Here is a 12580-nt window from a genome sequence, read left to right as displayed (position 1 = left end):
TGTGTCTGTCCCTCTGACTGCTTCTGGTCAAACTACTCGTTCCCAAGTCTTACCCTGGATTTTTTGGGGGGTTGGGAAGAAGGAAGGATTAATTACTTGCAACAAGTAAGGAGAACACTGGGGGTCTGTTCCCAAAGCAGTGTCTCCCCAAACTGCAAAGTTGGGGAAGTTTTGAACTAAGGGTGCGTGCGTATTCATGAGGGGGCTCGAGCAGAGGAGAGTTCAGCATAGAATTGGGGCAGAGGTCAACAGAGTCCAAGCTGTAGTTGATTGAGGTCAGGAAGGTTGATATCATTCCGTCCTCCACCTGGGTGAGGGCCTTACTTCCTGATGTCAGGACTTACTGAAGCTCAGGTTCTTTATGTCTCAAGACAGAAGGAATGCAGTGAGAGGCAAGGTGACAGGTAAGAAGGGGATTTATTTAGAGAGGTACACCACATTCCACAGACAGAATGCCGTCTGTCTCAAAAGGCGAGAGCGGCGCTGGGAGAGAAACACCCCGCAGAGTGTGAGCCATCTCAGAAGGTGAGAGACCTGGATCTTATAAAGCCTTGTTAGGTGGGAAAGAGGGAGTGAGATAGATGAACCTGGGGAAAGGATACTGGGAAGGTGAAATGTTCAGTCTAATGAGAAGACTCAAGGATGCACAGACTAGTGCCTCTTCAGTCTGTAAGGCTCTCGCCAGGGCAAATTGTTAGACTTATTTCCTGAGACCCCAAGGAGCACAGCTGAGGCTTGTGGAAGGAAGCTGAAAGGAGGCAGGTCCAGCTCCATGTCAGGAAGCACAATCTCACAGCTAGAGCTGTCCCTGGGGGGAACGAGGTCCCCAGATTTGGAGGGGGTGTGACCACCTGGTGGGGATGGGACAAGAACCTGCTGACCTTTGATGGTTCTTTCAATCTTAAGACAATAAATGCCACAGGTTCTGATTCTGAGATGCCGCCATTTGTAAAGGGGCATCATTTGGCTCATAAATAGCTTTGAGAGGAGAAACGATAGATGATGGAGGAATCCGGATACCCCGGAGCCCCCGTAATAGCTCCTGTTGGCCGAGGGCCGAATGTGTCCCCTGTCCTGCGTGCGCTCAGCCCTGGGAGGGGTCGGGGCCACCCTGGTGGGAGCTCCCCCCCAGCCGGGATTGGAGGAGCGGTGCCCGTACAACAACCAGCGGCCCTTTGATGCCTGACCTGAAGGGCGACATGGCTTCTGTCGGCAGCGGTACCATCTGTCACCTGCCTGCCAGCCACTGATTAGGGATGTCCCCACAGCCAGGCTGGGCACAGGGCCACACTCCACTGTGCTCTCAGGAAAGCCCTTCCCCTGGCCCACAGTGCTGGCTTTCTGGGTGGGGACACTTGGAGATGAAGCTGTAAAAGCCCAGGTCAGGTGCTAACTGAAGAATTCTGGAGGTTCATCAGAAGAATTAATACTGCTTAAAACACTAAGTGAGAGAGCAAACAGAAGAGTTAAGCAAACTAGAATAAGGGGTGACCTGCATGAGAAGCAGTACAGGCTCTGATTAAAAGCTTGAGCCTGAGGGTCGCACAGACCCAGGTTTCAATCCTCACTCTGCCCCTTCCTTGCTGTGGTCCTCTGGGCAAGGCATTTAACCACTCAAAATCCCGGTTTCTTTCATCTATCAAATGAGAATGGTTCAAGGGCCTGGTGAGGGTTAAACGAGGTAATGCATGTAAACACCTTGCCTTTAGCCACCCTTATTATAATCACTCTCTTACCATTTTAAAAGGCAAAGGATTCCCTAATGTGACAGATCAGGGAAATATGCTCTAACACAGCGAGAAGAGAGCAATCAGATTCCAGTCTTGGCGTTTTGTGTGAACTTGAGCATCCCTTTGTTTCTCCGAGGCTCAGTTTCCAAATCTGTGGGATACGGTGCCTACCTCTTTGGTTTGTTCATAGCCCAGCACAGTACCTGGCACAGACTAGGTGCCTCTCTCCCTGGCATTCCCCTTCATATCACACCGGAGTTGTGAACAAAGGACTTGCAAGAGCAAACTCTGAAGGAAAGTAAAAATTTATGATGACTTTATGCACACACACACACACAGATACTGCCTAGGACTTATATTTTGCAGAACACATTTTAGCTCAAATATTTATGAGCCCTTTTTGACACACTAAGAACTGAAAATATCACCATGTGCTTATGTTAAGGAAAACTTATAAAACTTTAGTCCAGTAGGAATTCAGTCAATTTCCTGGCTTGTCTCTGGTCATTTCCGAGGTTGCGAGGAAGTCCAGGGTTGTAACAGCCCCCGTTTCCCTGAGGCTTTGGCAGGGGCAAAGGGTCCTCGGCAGGTCTGTAGGTCTGATGACGTCTCCCTGTGAATGCCCCAGGCCCCTGCCTCTCATAAGTATTGCCGGAGCCCATGTAAAGGGCCCAAGTTGGCTTTTTGAGTTTCTCCCAAACACCAAAAGCTTTGTTTCCCCATCTCCTCTTCTCTCCCCGAGTCCCACATCCTCCTTGTCTTTCTTCCAGGCCAGCTCCCGGCACCAGAAAACCAGCTAGAGGACACGCTCCCCTGGGATCGCCAGAGCCAGGCTTTCTGCCACCTGCACTTTTACATTGTACTGTCCACTTGTGTTATCATCGTTCATGGAAGTGCCTTTTTATATTTTCTACCAGGCTCTTCACCTCTCAAGCTTCACCTTAGACCTCTTTCCCTCACTGAAGTTTGGATTCTGTCTGTTCCCAAACTCCCTCACCCCTCCCACTTTCATGCAGGTTGTGACCTAGAATGGTCTTTTTCAAACTGTAGGTTGGCAATCCATCCATAATTCTCTTTTAGTCAAATAGAATAAGAGAGAAAATACCAGATTCCACCCTTGATGAAAGGTTAGGCATGTTTTTTGAAATTTTTGTTTTAGTTAGAACTTTGTAGATTTATGTGTGTGAAATAAATGTTTACTGTAGGTGAGAGAACATGGGGAAGTCACAGATCTAGACTCCTTTCCTCTCCTTACCTCAAAACCATCTGGCCTGTCTCACTTTTCCTTGACTTTCTTTGGTCATAGTTTAGATGTCACTTTCTCTGAGCAGTGGTCCCTTAATCATCTCTCCACCTTCGGCCCACCTGACCTAGGTTAGGGGCCACTCTGGTGTCCTTCCCCTGCCTCTCTCCCTGTCTGACTTGCCCACTGTCTAGAAGCTCCAAGGAGTAAGAAGCTCATTTGTCTTGTCCACCGAGGCCTCACACAAGGCTTGGAAAGCAGGGTAGGAAGTCAGTGTTGGGGGGAGGCGGGGAAGGGGGAACAGGGGGAGAGGAGGGGAGGGCAGAAGGGAACCTCATGTCTTGCCTTCATGCAGCTCCCACCACAGTTAGGAGAGAACAGTCCATAGCAATTATTTACCGAATGAATTAACCTCTGGTACTAGGTGTGTGTAATACCTTTCTTCAGGTTTAAACATTTTCTTCTGATTCAAATCTAGACCCTGATATTTGGAAGCCATGTGATTTAGAGCAAATCACTTAATCTCTTTGAGCTTGTTATCTCATTTATAAAATAAAAGTAAGAGAAAATATAAAATAAGAGGATAATATCTAACCTGCCTAGTTGTCGTAGAGACTAGAAACAACATGTACAAAGTTCCCAGCATGAGTAGGTATTAAATTAACAGTCATTTTGGGACTTCCCTTGTGGCGCAGTGGTTAAGAATCTGCCTGCCAATGCAGAGGACACGGGTTAGATCCCTGGTCCGGGAAGATCCCACATGCCACGGAGCAACTAAGCCCGTGCACCACAACTACTGAGCCTGCGCTCTAGAGCCTGTGAGCCGCAACTACCGAAGCCCACGCGCCTAGAGCCCGTGCTCTGCAACAAGAGAAGCCACTGCAATGAGAAGCCCGCGCAGTGCAATGAAGACCCAATGCAGCCATTAAAAAAAAAAAAAAAAGTCATTGTATTGTCACTGCCTCTCTTCCTATCACTACCATGTGTCTCCAGGCTTCCCCACGTTAACAGACCTGTTCAAACCTTCCAGATCCATCTGAACCAGCTCCATGTAAAAGAAAAGTGGATTAAAAAAAAAAAAAGAAAAGTGGATTTTAGAATCACTGGCTCACTGGCTGTGTGAACTTATCAACCAACTGGCTCACTGAGTCAGCTCGCTAAAATGAGAAGTAATTAGGGCACTTCCTTGGCGGTCCAGTGGTTAAGACTCCATACTTCCAATGCAAGGGGCGAGGGTTCAATCCCTGGTCAGGGAACTAAGAGCCCACATGCTGTGAGGCGTGGCCAAAACAAACCCAAGTAACTAGAGTTCCCGTGGGTCTGTGTGGGAAGCACCGGCCACAGCACCCAGTGCAGACATGATTCTTCCCTTCTCTTGGCCAGAGCCCACTCTCCTTCCCCGTAGATAGACCAGAAATGACCCCCGAAAGTTATAAACTACGGTTCATGCTTTATCAAAGCACTCATCATTGATGGCCCCTATGGCTGACACCCCAGAGAGGCGGTAGCTGCCCCTGCAAGGCTTGTGTCCTGCTCATCTCTGGGCCCCAGTCCCAGCGCGAGACTGGTCTGTAATGGGTTGTGGAAATGAACTCCTCTGCTAAGGCATATTTGTGTGCTCGGGACTTACCTGGTGAAGAGTTTCAGCAGGCAGTAGGGGCGTGCGTCCGTGAGAGTCGAGTTGGGGTAGCGGGTTGTTCTGTGGGCAGTGAGAGGAAGCAGAGGAGGATCAGGAACCAGCAGGTGGGGAACCCGGAGGTCAGCAGGGTAAGCAGGGACTGACTTGTGTAGGCATGGACGTGTGTGGGTGCTTCTGGCGCCCTCCCCGGCACTGCTCCCCCCATCCAGGGTCTCAGCATCGCTATGCTGCAGACTCTTGCTCTGAGAGGAGCTTTTCTCCACTGTCACTTCTTTCATCCCGACCTCTTCTTTTTCTCTCAATTAAATGCCAATTTGAGGGACTTCCCTGGCGGTCCAGTGGTTAAGACTTCGCCTTCCAATGCAGGAGGTGCAGGTTCGATCCCTGGTCCGGGAGCTAAGATCCCACATGCCTCGTGGCCAAAAAACCAAAACATAAAATGGAAGCAATACTGTAACAAATTCAATAAAGACTTTAAAAATGGTCCACATCAAAAAAAACTTAAAAAAAATGCCAATTTGAGTGTGAACCATGACTGATCTCCCATCTGTTGAAAAAAAGTAAATATTTACTGAATTACTATATTAAGACTGAAAAGGAAATGAGAGCAAGGCAGATTTCTCCTTGCCTCTGATTTGTAATAGGGAAGCCATGAGTTTGGGGACTGTGTTCTTAATTTGCAATTACTGAGCCTCTGCCTTGAAGCCATTGTCTTCAGTCAACAGGTACACACTGGTAAGACACATAGTCATCCACCAACTTAACAGCCTAAGATGTGTCTCAGCCTTATTAACGTATGTTTGAGGGAACGTTCCTTCTCCAGTTATAACTGACATCTAGCTGGAGCCTTCCAAAGTATGCCTTTTAAAAATAAAAGGCGGGTTTTTTCTGATGATAATAATGGCGAACATGTATTGAGCACCCATTGTGTATCAGGGATCATATGTCCCAGGGACATGTATTAACTCATTTCATCCTCAGAACCACCTAAGAGGTGGTCCTTCCCTCTTGAGAGGGAAGAGAGCATCCTCAGGCCACAGGGATACCGATACCTTCAATGTCCACGATCAAAGGCAGAACTCGGAAATCGCTAGCCCTCAGAACAAAACTGACCCATCAGTGTGTTTAACTTGGCCGACATGTAATAATGGATTACATTTAAAAATCCTACATTTTACATCCAAGTCCAAATTTCCAGCTTGTCATAAAAATTCACAAGACCCCCTACACTCCTATGTCACAGCATTGGTAGGCACTGAACACCCACTGCCCCGTTGAACAGGCCCGCCCTCTTTGTTGGTCAGAGGCCCCACCCTGGGCACTGAGACTCCTTGATGACAGCTCTTGCGCTGTTGTTTCTCTAATAGGACAGTGACGCAGTAGAAGGTTTTGTATACCCATGTTGCTCTGGAAAGTGGAACAATGAAAGAACTGAGAAGGTTGTATGTTTCAAGAAGGAGCGCTCATCATCCTTTGTGTCGGATATCCTGCTTTCCTCCTGTGCTGACCTCCTGGCTCTTGTAGGGGCTACGTTTGCTACCCCAGAGCCAGAGGAAGACATCTGGAAAGAGAAAGGCGGTGTTATAAGAGCTTTAAAAAATGTGTCGGCCTAGGGTCAAAAGGGTCAAGATGGGGAAAAGAGGAGAAAGGGAGATTAGGAGCTTCCTACCAGCCACACAGCCTGGCAAACCTGACATATGCGGCAGGTGCCGCGGCTTCCCCAGGTGCCAATGGTGCCTCCAATGAGATGGATGAGTCTGGAGGTGATGGAGTTCTCCGATCAGCATGGTAGTCCAGGCCCAGCCTAGCTGGAAGGACACTTCTGTGTGGTGGGAGGGAGGGGACTCAGGGAGCATAATAAAATAGGAAAAACTCGGACTTTAGAGCCAAACAGACCTGGTTTCAGATCCTGACTTTGATACTTACCACCTGAGTCACCTTGAGGGAGGTTTGGAACCTCAGTTTTCTCATCTGTCAGATGGAGACTGGTTGGCTGTTTAACTAAATATGCATTGGAGGCACCAGGCTTCACTTTAGGTGCAATAGATCAGGAGTGAGCAGAACAGGTAAGGCCCCTGCTCTCATGGTGCTTGCAATATGAGTGCAAGAAAACAGACAATAAGCAGGTGATTATTTAATTATCTGGTGGTGATAACTGTGGATTGGTTGTTTATACCATGGCTCATTTCCAGAAAAGGTTGGAGACAGTAATAATATCTCAGGACGTGTGACAACTGAATGAGATAATTATATGCAAAGCGCTTACCCCAGTGCCTGAATATAGTCGTTCATTTCACAAATTCTTAAAGAGCCCCTGTTCTGCGTGAGGCCCTGTCCCAGCCGGAGGACTGATGGGAACACACACGGGGTTCACATCTATAGCGGGATTGGGAAAACGAGTGCCCTCTGGCCTTTGTTGTCAGCTTCCTTGATAGACATCACTGAAGGAGAGGCTGAGGGCATCTCCACAGGGGAGACAGGTCGGTCGTGTAGCAGGAAGAGAAAGGATTCATCATAACAAGCCTTGGGTGCAAGTCCCCCTGTGCTACTTGTGGCTGCGTGGCCGTGGAGCGACGCCCTCCCCTCCAGAGCCTGAGGCCCCTTGTCCACAGCACTGCCGGGTGAATCGAGGTCCGGGAGGGACCCGGGGATTGCCTTTGCCCCCTGGGGCCGGAACTGACGCCCTTTCTTTGGTTTCTCGGGCTCCAGACCACTCGGCCCTGAGTGCGGCAAGGACCCTGTTCGTGGATGTGGAGGAGCGCCAGCCGGAGGCCATGGACGTTAAGGAGAGGAAGCCGTACCGCTCGCTGACCCGGCGCCGCGACGCCGAGCGCCGCTACACCAGCTCGTCCGCAGACAGCGAGGAGGGCAAGGCTCCGCAGAAATCCTACAGCTCCAGCGAGACCCTCAAGGCCTACGACCAGGACGCCCGCCTCGCCTATGGCAGCCGCGTCAAGGACATGGTGCCGCAGGAGGCCGAGGAGTTCTGCCGCGCAGGTGAGGGCGGCCGGGGCGGGGCTTGAGGCGCGCCTGCGCACTGGTGTACCTCCTCCCCCCTCCCCCCGGGCGTGGGCGCGCTTGAGCAGCGACTGGAGCCCAGCGGGGTGGAGGGCGCCCATCCGCACCAACACTCCGCGAGTTTGGCACCTAGACCTGGTCAGAGCCTGCCCTGTAGTTCATTCTTAGTTCATTCGTTTTCATGCTCACCCCCGTCGTGGGCGTAATGAGGTGGTTAGGAGCTGAGTTCTGACCACCACCGGCTCGCCTCTAAGCCTCCCCTGGTAGACGGCCATGAGTACTCGCTACTGCACTGAATTGTCCTGAGGACTAATGAGATGACGCGTTGCGAGGTAAGTGCGATGACGCCATGCCTCCTCCACTAGGCCTGGATCCACAGGAAAGCTGACCTGTTAACAAGGCTGCCTCTCCTGCTTTAAAGACGAGGGGTGTGGGCTTCCCTGGTGGCGCAGTGGTTGAGAGTCCGCCTGCCGATGCAGGGGACACGGGTCCGTGCCCCGGTCCGGGAAGATCCCACGTGCCGCGGAGCGGCTGGGCCCGTGAGCCATGGCCGCTGAGCCTGCCGGACGGGAGAGGCCACAACAGTGAGAGGCCCGCGTACCGCAAAAAAAAAAAAAAAAAAAAAAAAAAAAGTCGAGGGGTCTTCAGCTCTTTCCCATTTGTGGTTAACAGCTCGAACTCTGACATCAGACCGACCTGATTTGAATTCTGGCTCTGCCATTTTTACTGCCCTCAGTGTCTTCACCTGGGCGGTGGGCTCACAGCCATGCCTCCTAATTGCAAGGTGGTGGGGAGGATTGATGAGGACTGAAAATAGAGCATTTGACCCTTGCACAGAGCAAGCGCTTCAGAAATGCTGCCGGCTACTGATTTGTTCTCTCTGGGTCTCAGTGAGGGGAGGGGACACATGGTGAGCCCTGCCAGGCCCAGGTTGGCCTGGATGCCATCCTAGCACGGGAGGCTCCAAAGGGAACCCCTCTTATCTTCATAAATAACAAATGAGAAGCATTCTCAGCTCATAGGCAGCAGGCATGGGCACTGCAGCTTACAAAGTTCTCTCTCTCCCGTTACCTCCCTGGAGCCTCAAAAATCCTGTGAGGGTAGCAGAGTTCTCTCTTCCCACCTTCCCTCTCCCTTTATCCATCCTCCAGAGTGCTACCAGAGTGTGTCTGTCTGATTATTTAACTACCTTTCGCTGAGCACTTACTCTGTGGCAGGCTGGACACGGAGCTGACTAGGACCCTGGGAGGCACAGGGGTTCCTGGTTAAGAGCGATGCACATGACTGGGAGAGGAGGCCATCTCTGGGGGTTCCCCTCCTGCCTCACTGGCAGTTCCTTCTTCCTTCCTTTGCAGGCTTGTCCTCTTCAGTCCTGACCCTGGTTGCGGGATCCTTCAAAGCACGGGCATCTGCCTCTTCTCTCTTCTTACTCCGCTCTTCCCGGTTACTCTCATCTGCAAAACTCTGAGCTCCCACCCTGATACCCCGCCCTCTGCCTCTGTGCTCCCAGCACACTCTCCGTGGATCCCCCCACTTGGGGCTTTAGCCCTTCATCATGGCCTGGGCTGTGTGTCCCCCGCTTGACTGTGAGCTCTGTGAGGTCAGGCACCACACCCTGCTCGTTGCTGTACATCAGTACCCGACGGCAGCTTGGATTGGGTTAGATGTGGTGCTGCCTGGTTGTAAGTCCATTTCCTAGATCGGTGGTTTAACTGGAATATGATCCTTAGCGCCTTCGTCTGCCGGTCTTCCTCATCCCCCAGTACACTCGTGGGAATGTTAAAAATATGGAAGAAGCTGTCCCTGAGTAAACACTGAGTAATGTGGAGGCTGTGTTTCCCATGGAAGTCAGTATTCCCTTTGTCCCTCAAACACTGATCCCTGAGTGAACTCCCCGCACCCAGGTCTTCCCGGCCTCTGTCGTGGGCACAGCCAGGCTTTCCCGGGGCCTCGAGAGACCTGTCAGCGGCCCAGCCTCGGCTGTGCGCTTGGCTCCCTGGGTTACCCCAGAGGCTGCTGGTTCCTGTCACAGCCCACCTGGCGTGAGGAAACAGAAGGCAGAGCCGACCTCCTTGTGCAAGGCCCACTTTTCTCAGCCGGTCACCATCTTCTTCACTTTCCTGCTCCAGGCTTTCCTGAGCCGTCTGGAAAGGAACATCTGGTCCCAGGGAACCATTGGCATTTCATGGACCAGGCTTCTGCCCTGCTCAGGAGCCCCCCTTGCTGGCAGGCCCTCCCTGGGCTGGAAGAGGAGAGCTGAAGCTCTCCGTCCAATTTAGCAGACACGTACTGAGCCCGCACTGGGTACCGGGTTGCCTTCTAGGCCCAGGGAATAAGAATGAACGGGACACAGTCCCTGCCCCCGTGGAGGCATCTCGAGCAGAGGACCCAGGCTCTTACGCAGTTCTGCTCTGCGGCATGACCAGGGCCGAGGACTCTCAGAGGCAGCTCGGAGGAAGAAGCAGGGACTCCCACACAGGGTGTAGGATGAGGGGAGGCTTCTCAGATGAGGGGCCATTTGTATTGGGCCCTCCATAAAGGGGTGGAGGGTTCGGGCTGGTGGAGAGGGTGCAGAGGAAAGGCCCGGGTATCGAACATCACAGTGAGCTCAAAGGACAAGAGTGAGTCCTGGGGTAGGGGCCGGGCTTCTGGTGGGGAGATGCCCCCCCTCACGCCCTGATCCCGCTCCCCTGCCTTCCCTCCTAGGCACCAACTTCACCCTGCGTGAGCTGGGCCTGGGGGAGGTGACGCCCCCGCACGGGACCCTGTACCGGACAGACATCGGCCTCCCCCACTGTGGCTACTCCATGGGGGCCAGCTCCGAGGCCGACCTGGAGACCGACCCTGTGCTGTCCCCCGAGCACCCCGTGCAGCTGTGGGGCCGTAGCACACGGTCGGGGCGCAGCTCCTGCCTGTCCAGCCGGGCCAACTCCAACCTCACGCTCACCGACACGGAGCACGAGAACGCGGAGACCGGTGAGTGGCCCGCTTGGCCTGTGCCGGGCGCCTGGGTTATGGGGCCGGGGGTTTTAATCACAGTATTGATCTTCTGCTCCATCCCTTGGGGCTCCGGTGAAGTCGGTGGAAAATTGCTTTGCTGTCCGTCGTCAAAAGGCAGAGCCTCTCGTAGGGTCGCGTGAAACCCCCGCCTGTGGGTGACAGGCCAGAGACGGGTTTCCGCACTTTCATTCCAGATGAGAGGGGTGCCGAAGGGGCAGGGTTACTGCTTACAAGGTGCCTGTGCGGGTGGGAGCAGATGGGCCAGAGGCTTCCACTCGGAAGCCCATCCCCTGCAGCTCATCCTCTCTGGCGGTCGCCGTGCCTGGTCCTGGTGGAACTCTGCTCACGCAGCCTCCAGGTGCCCAACCACCCTGGGCACCCGCCACGCGTGCTGCCCCACTCCAGGGTCTTACGCTGATCAGAGGATAGCTTTCACACGAAAACTGTCACGCTGGAGTAACTTAAAACGCGTGTTTTTACCCCAGCTTTCTCATGATCTCATCTGCAGATTGGAGGAAGTGCTGTCTCTGGACTCTTCCACTCTCATCTCTGTAGCTCTCTTCCAAGGCCAGAGAGATGCTGTGGGAGAAAAAGAGGACAAGTTATTCACATCTCCTTTTTTGTGGGGAAGGAAAGGGAGCCATGTTTCAGGATGTTCCTCTTCACTCTCGGACCTTGCTGGCAGATCTCTGAGGGACCCTGAGATAGATGCAGCCCTGCAGTGGGCCACCCGCTGAGGGAATTGCCCTTTCTGTGGCACCTTGTGCCCACAGTCTCTGGGCAACTTGTGCCCACAGTCTCTGGGCAGCTTGTGGATGAGACCCACGTGAAGGAAGGAGGGTCCTGCTGGAGTCCGGCAGCAAAGACTTAGGGAGGGTGGCAGAGACCAGGACAGCCCCTCTGCCCTGGAGAGGGCTTTGTTTCCCAGAGGTCCAGTGAGGGGGTCTGCTGGCCCTGCCACACCAGAGGTGGGAAGGGGGACGTGGGGATGGCAATCTGAACGAGAACTGGAAGAATCAAGCCGGGTACCAGTGCCCCCTACTGGTTTCCAGCTCTAAGTGCAGGATCCTTTGATTCCTCCCCAGGATGTGGGGGGGATTGGAGAAGTGGTTTGAGGGTGGCGGGGGGCGTGTGTGGAGACACCAGGTCAGAGGTGAAGGCTTAGGGGGGTTATTCTCTGGAAAGGACGCTCCAGTGGGTCATGGCACAACACAATCCCAGACTTGGGATCAGGCAGGAGACTAGGTAAGGTCAGGGTCAGGTGGAGAAATCCATCTCCTACAAAAGTCAGGTGCAGCAGAATGGCAACTGTTTGTTCCACCACTGCTGCTAGAGAACTTGGAGTTTTTCCTAGGGACGCACCTGTTTGAGAGGTAGAGGAACAGCAGGTCCCAAATACCAGCTTGGCAGTGTCACCCTCCCCTGATACTCCACCAGCCCTGGGAGGGGGTCAATGACCTCAGCATCTGAAGGGGTTCCCCTCTGTGCAGTAGGGAGCCATCCACACTCCCTCATCCACCTTCCCACCTCCTAGGCCCAAGCCCAGCCAGCAGCCCCCTTCTCTCCTCTGCACTACACGCTGAATTTGATGTGCGAGGCCTGTGCAGAGAAAATGGTGTCTAAGTGGGAGGCAGGAAGCCTCAGTGCCATCACTGACCTAGGGTGTAGCATTGGATAAGTTAGATCCTTTCTCTAGACCTCAGTTTCCTCATCTGTAAAATAAGTAGTTTTAATGAAATCAGCATTTCTTGTATTCTGAGAATGTTAATAGTTCTTAGATTGAAGAGGGGTGGAGGGGAGTGCTCTGTGGTCAAATAATGTAGGAAACACTGAGTTAAAGGAACTTAAACCAGTTTCCTTACTGCAGGACTTCTCAGAGCCTTTAATACGTTAATATGCATGCTAATGGAGATATTAGCAACGAGGGTTATATGCAGCATCCCCCAAATT

At 52.6% G+C, this 12580-nt stretch overlaps 1 protein-coding gene across 1 annotated transcript in view; it reads left to right on the top strand.

Annotated features, from left to right (window-relative positions):
• Positions 1–12580, top strand: part of TENM4 (teneurin transmembrane protein 4) — a 2953681-nt gene that overhangs the window by 2556638 nt on the left and 384463 nt on the right. Inside the window, exons 19-20 of the mRNA XM_079930721.1 lie at positions 7322–7609; positions 10337–10606. Coding sequence (XP_079786847.1) covers positions 7322–7609; positions 10337–10606 — 558 coding nt within the window. The remainder of the gene's footprint in view (positions 1–7321; positions 7610–10336; positions 10607–12580) is intronic.

This window comes from Stenella coeruleoalba (genome assembly GCF_951394435.1).
Source record: "Stenella coeruleoalba genome assembly, chromosome: 8".
Taxonomy (NCBI): Eukaryota; Metazoa; Chordata; class Mammalia; order Artiodactyla; family Delphinidae; genus Stenella; species Stenella coeruleoalba.
This window is presented reverse-complemented; position numbering and strand designations above follow the sequence as displayed.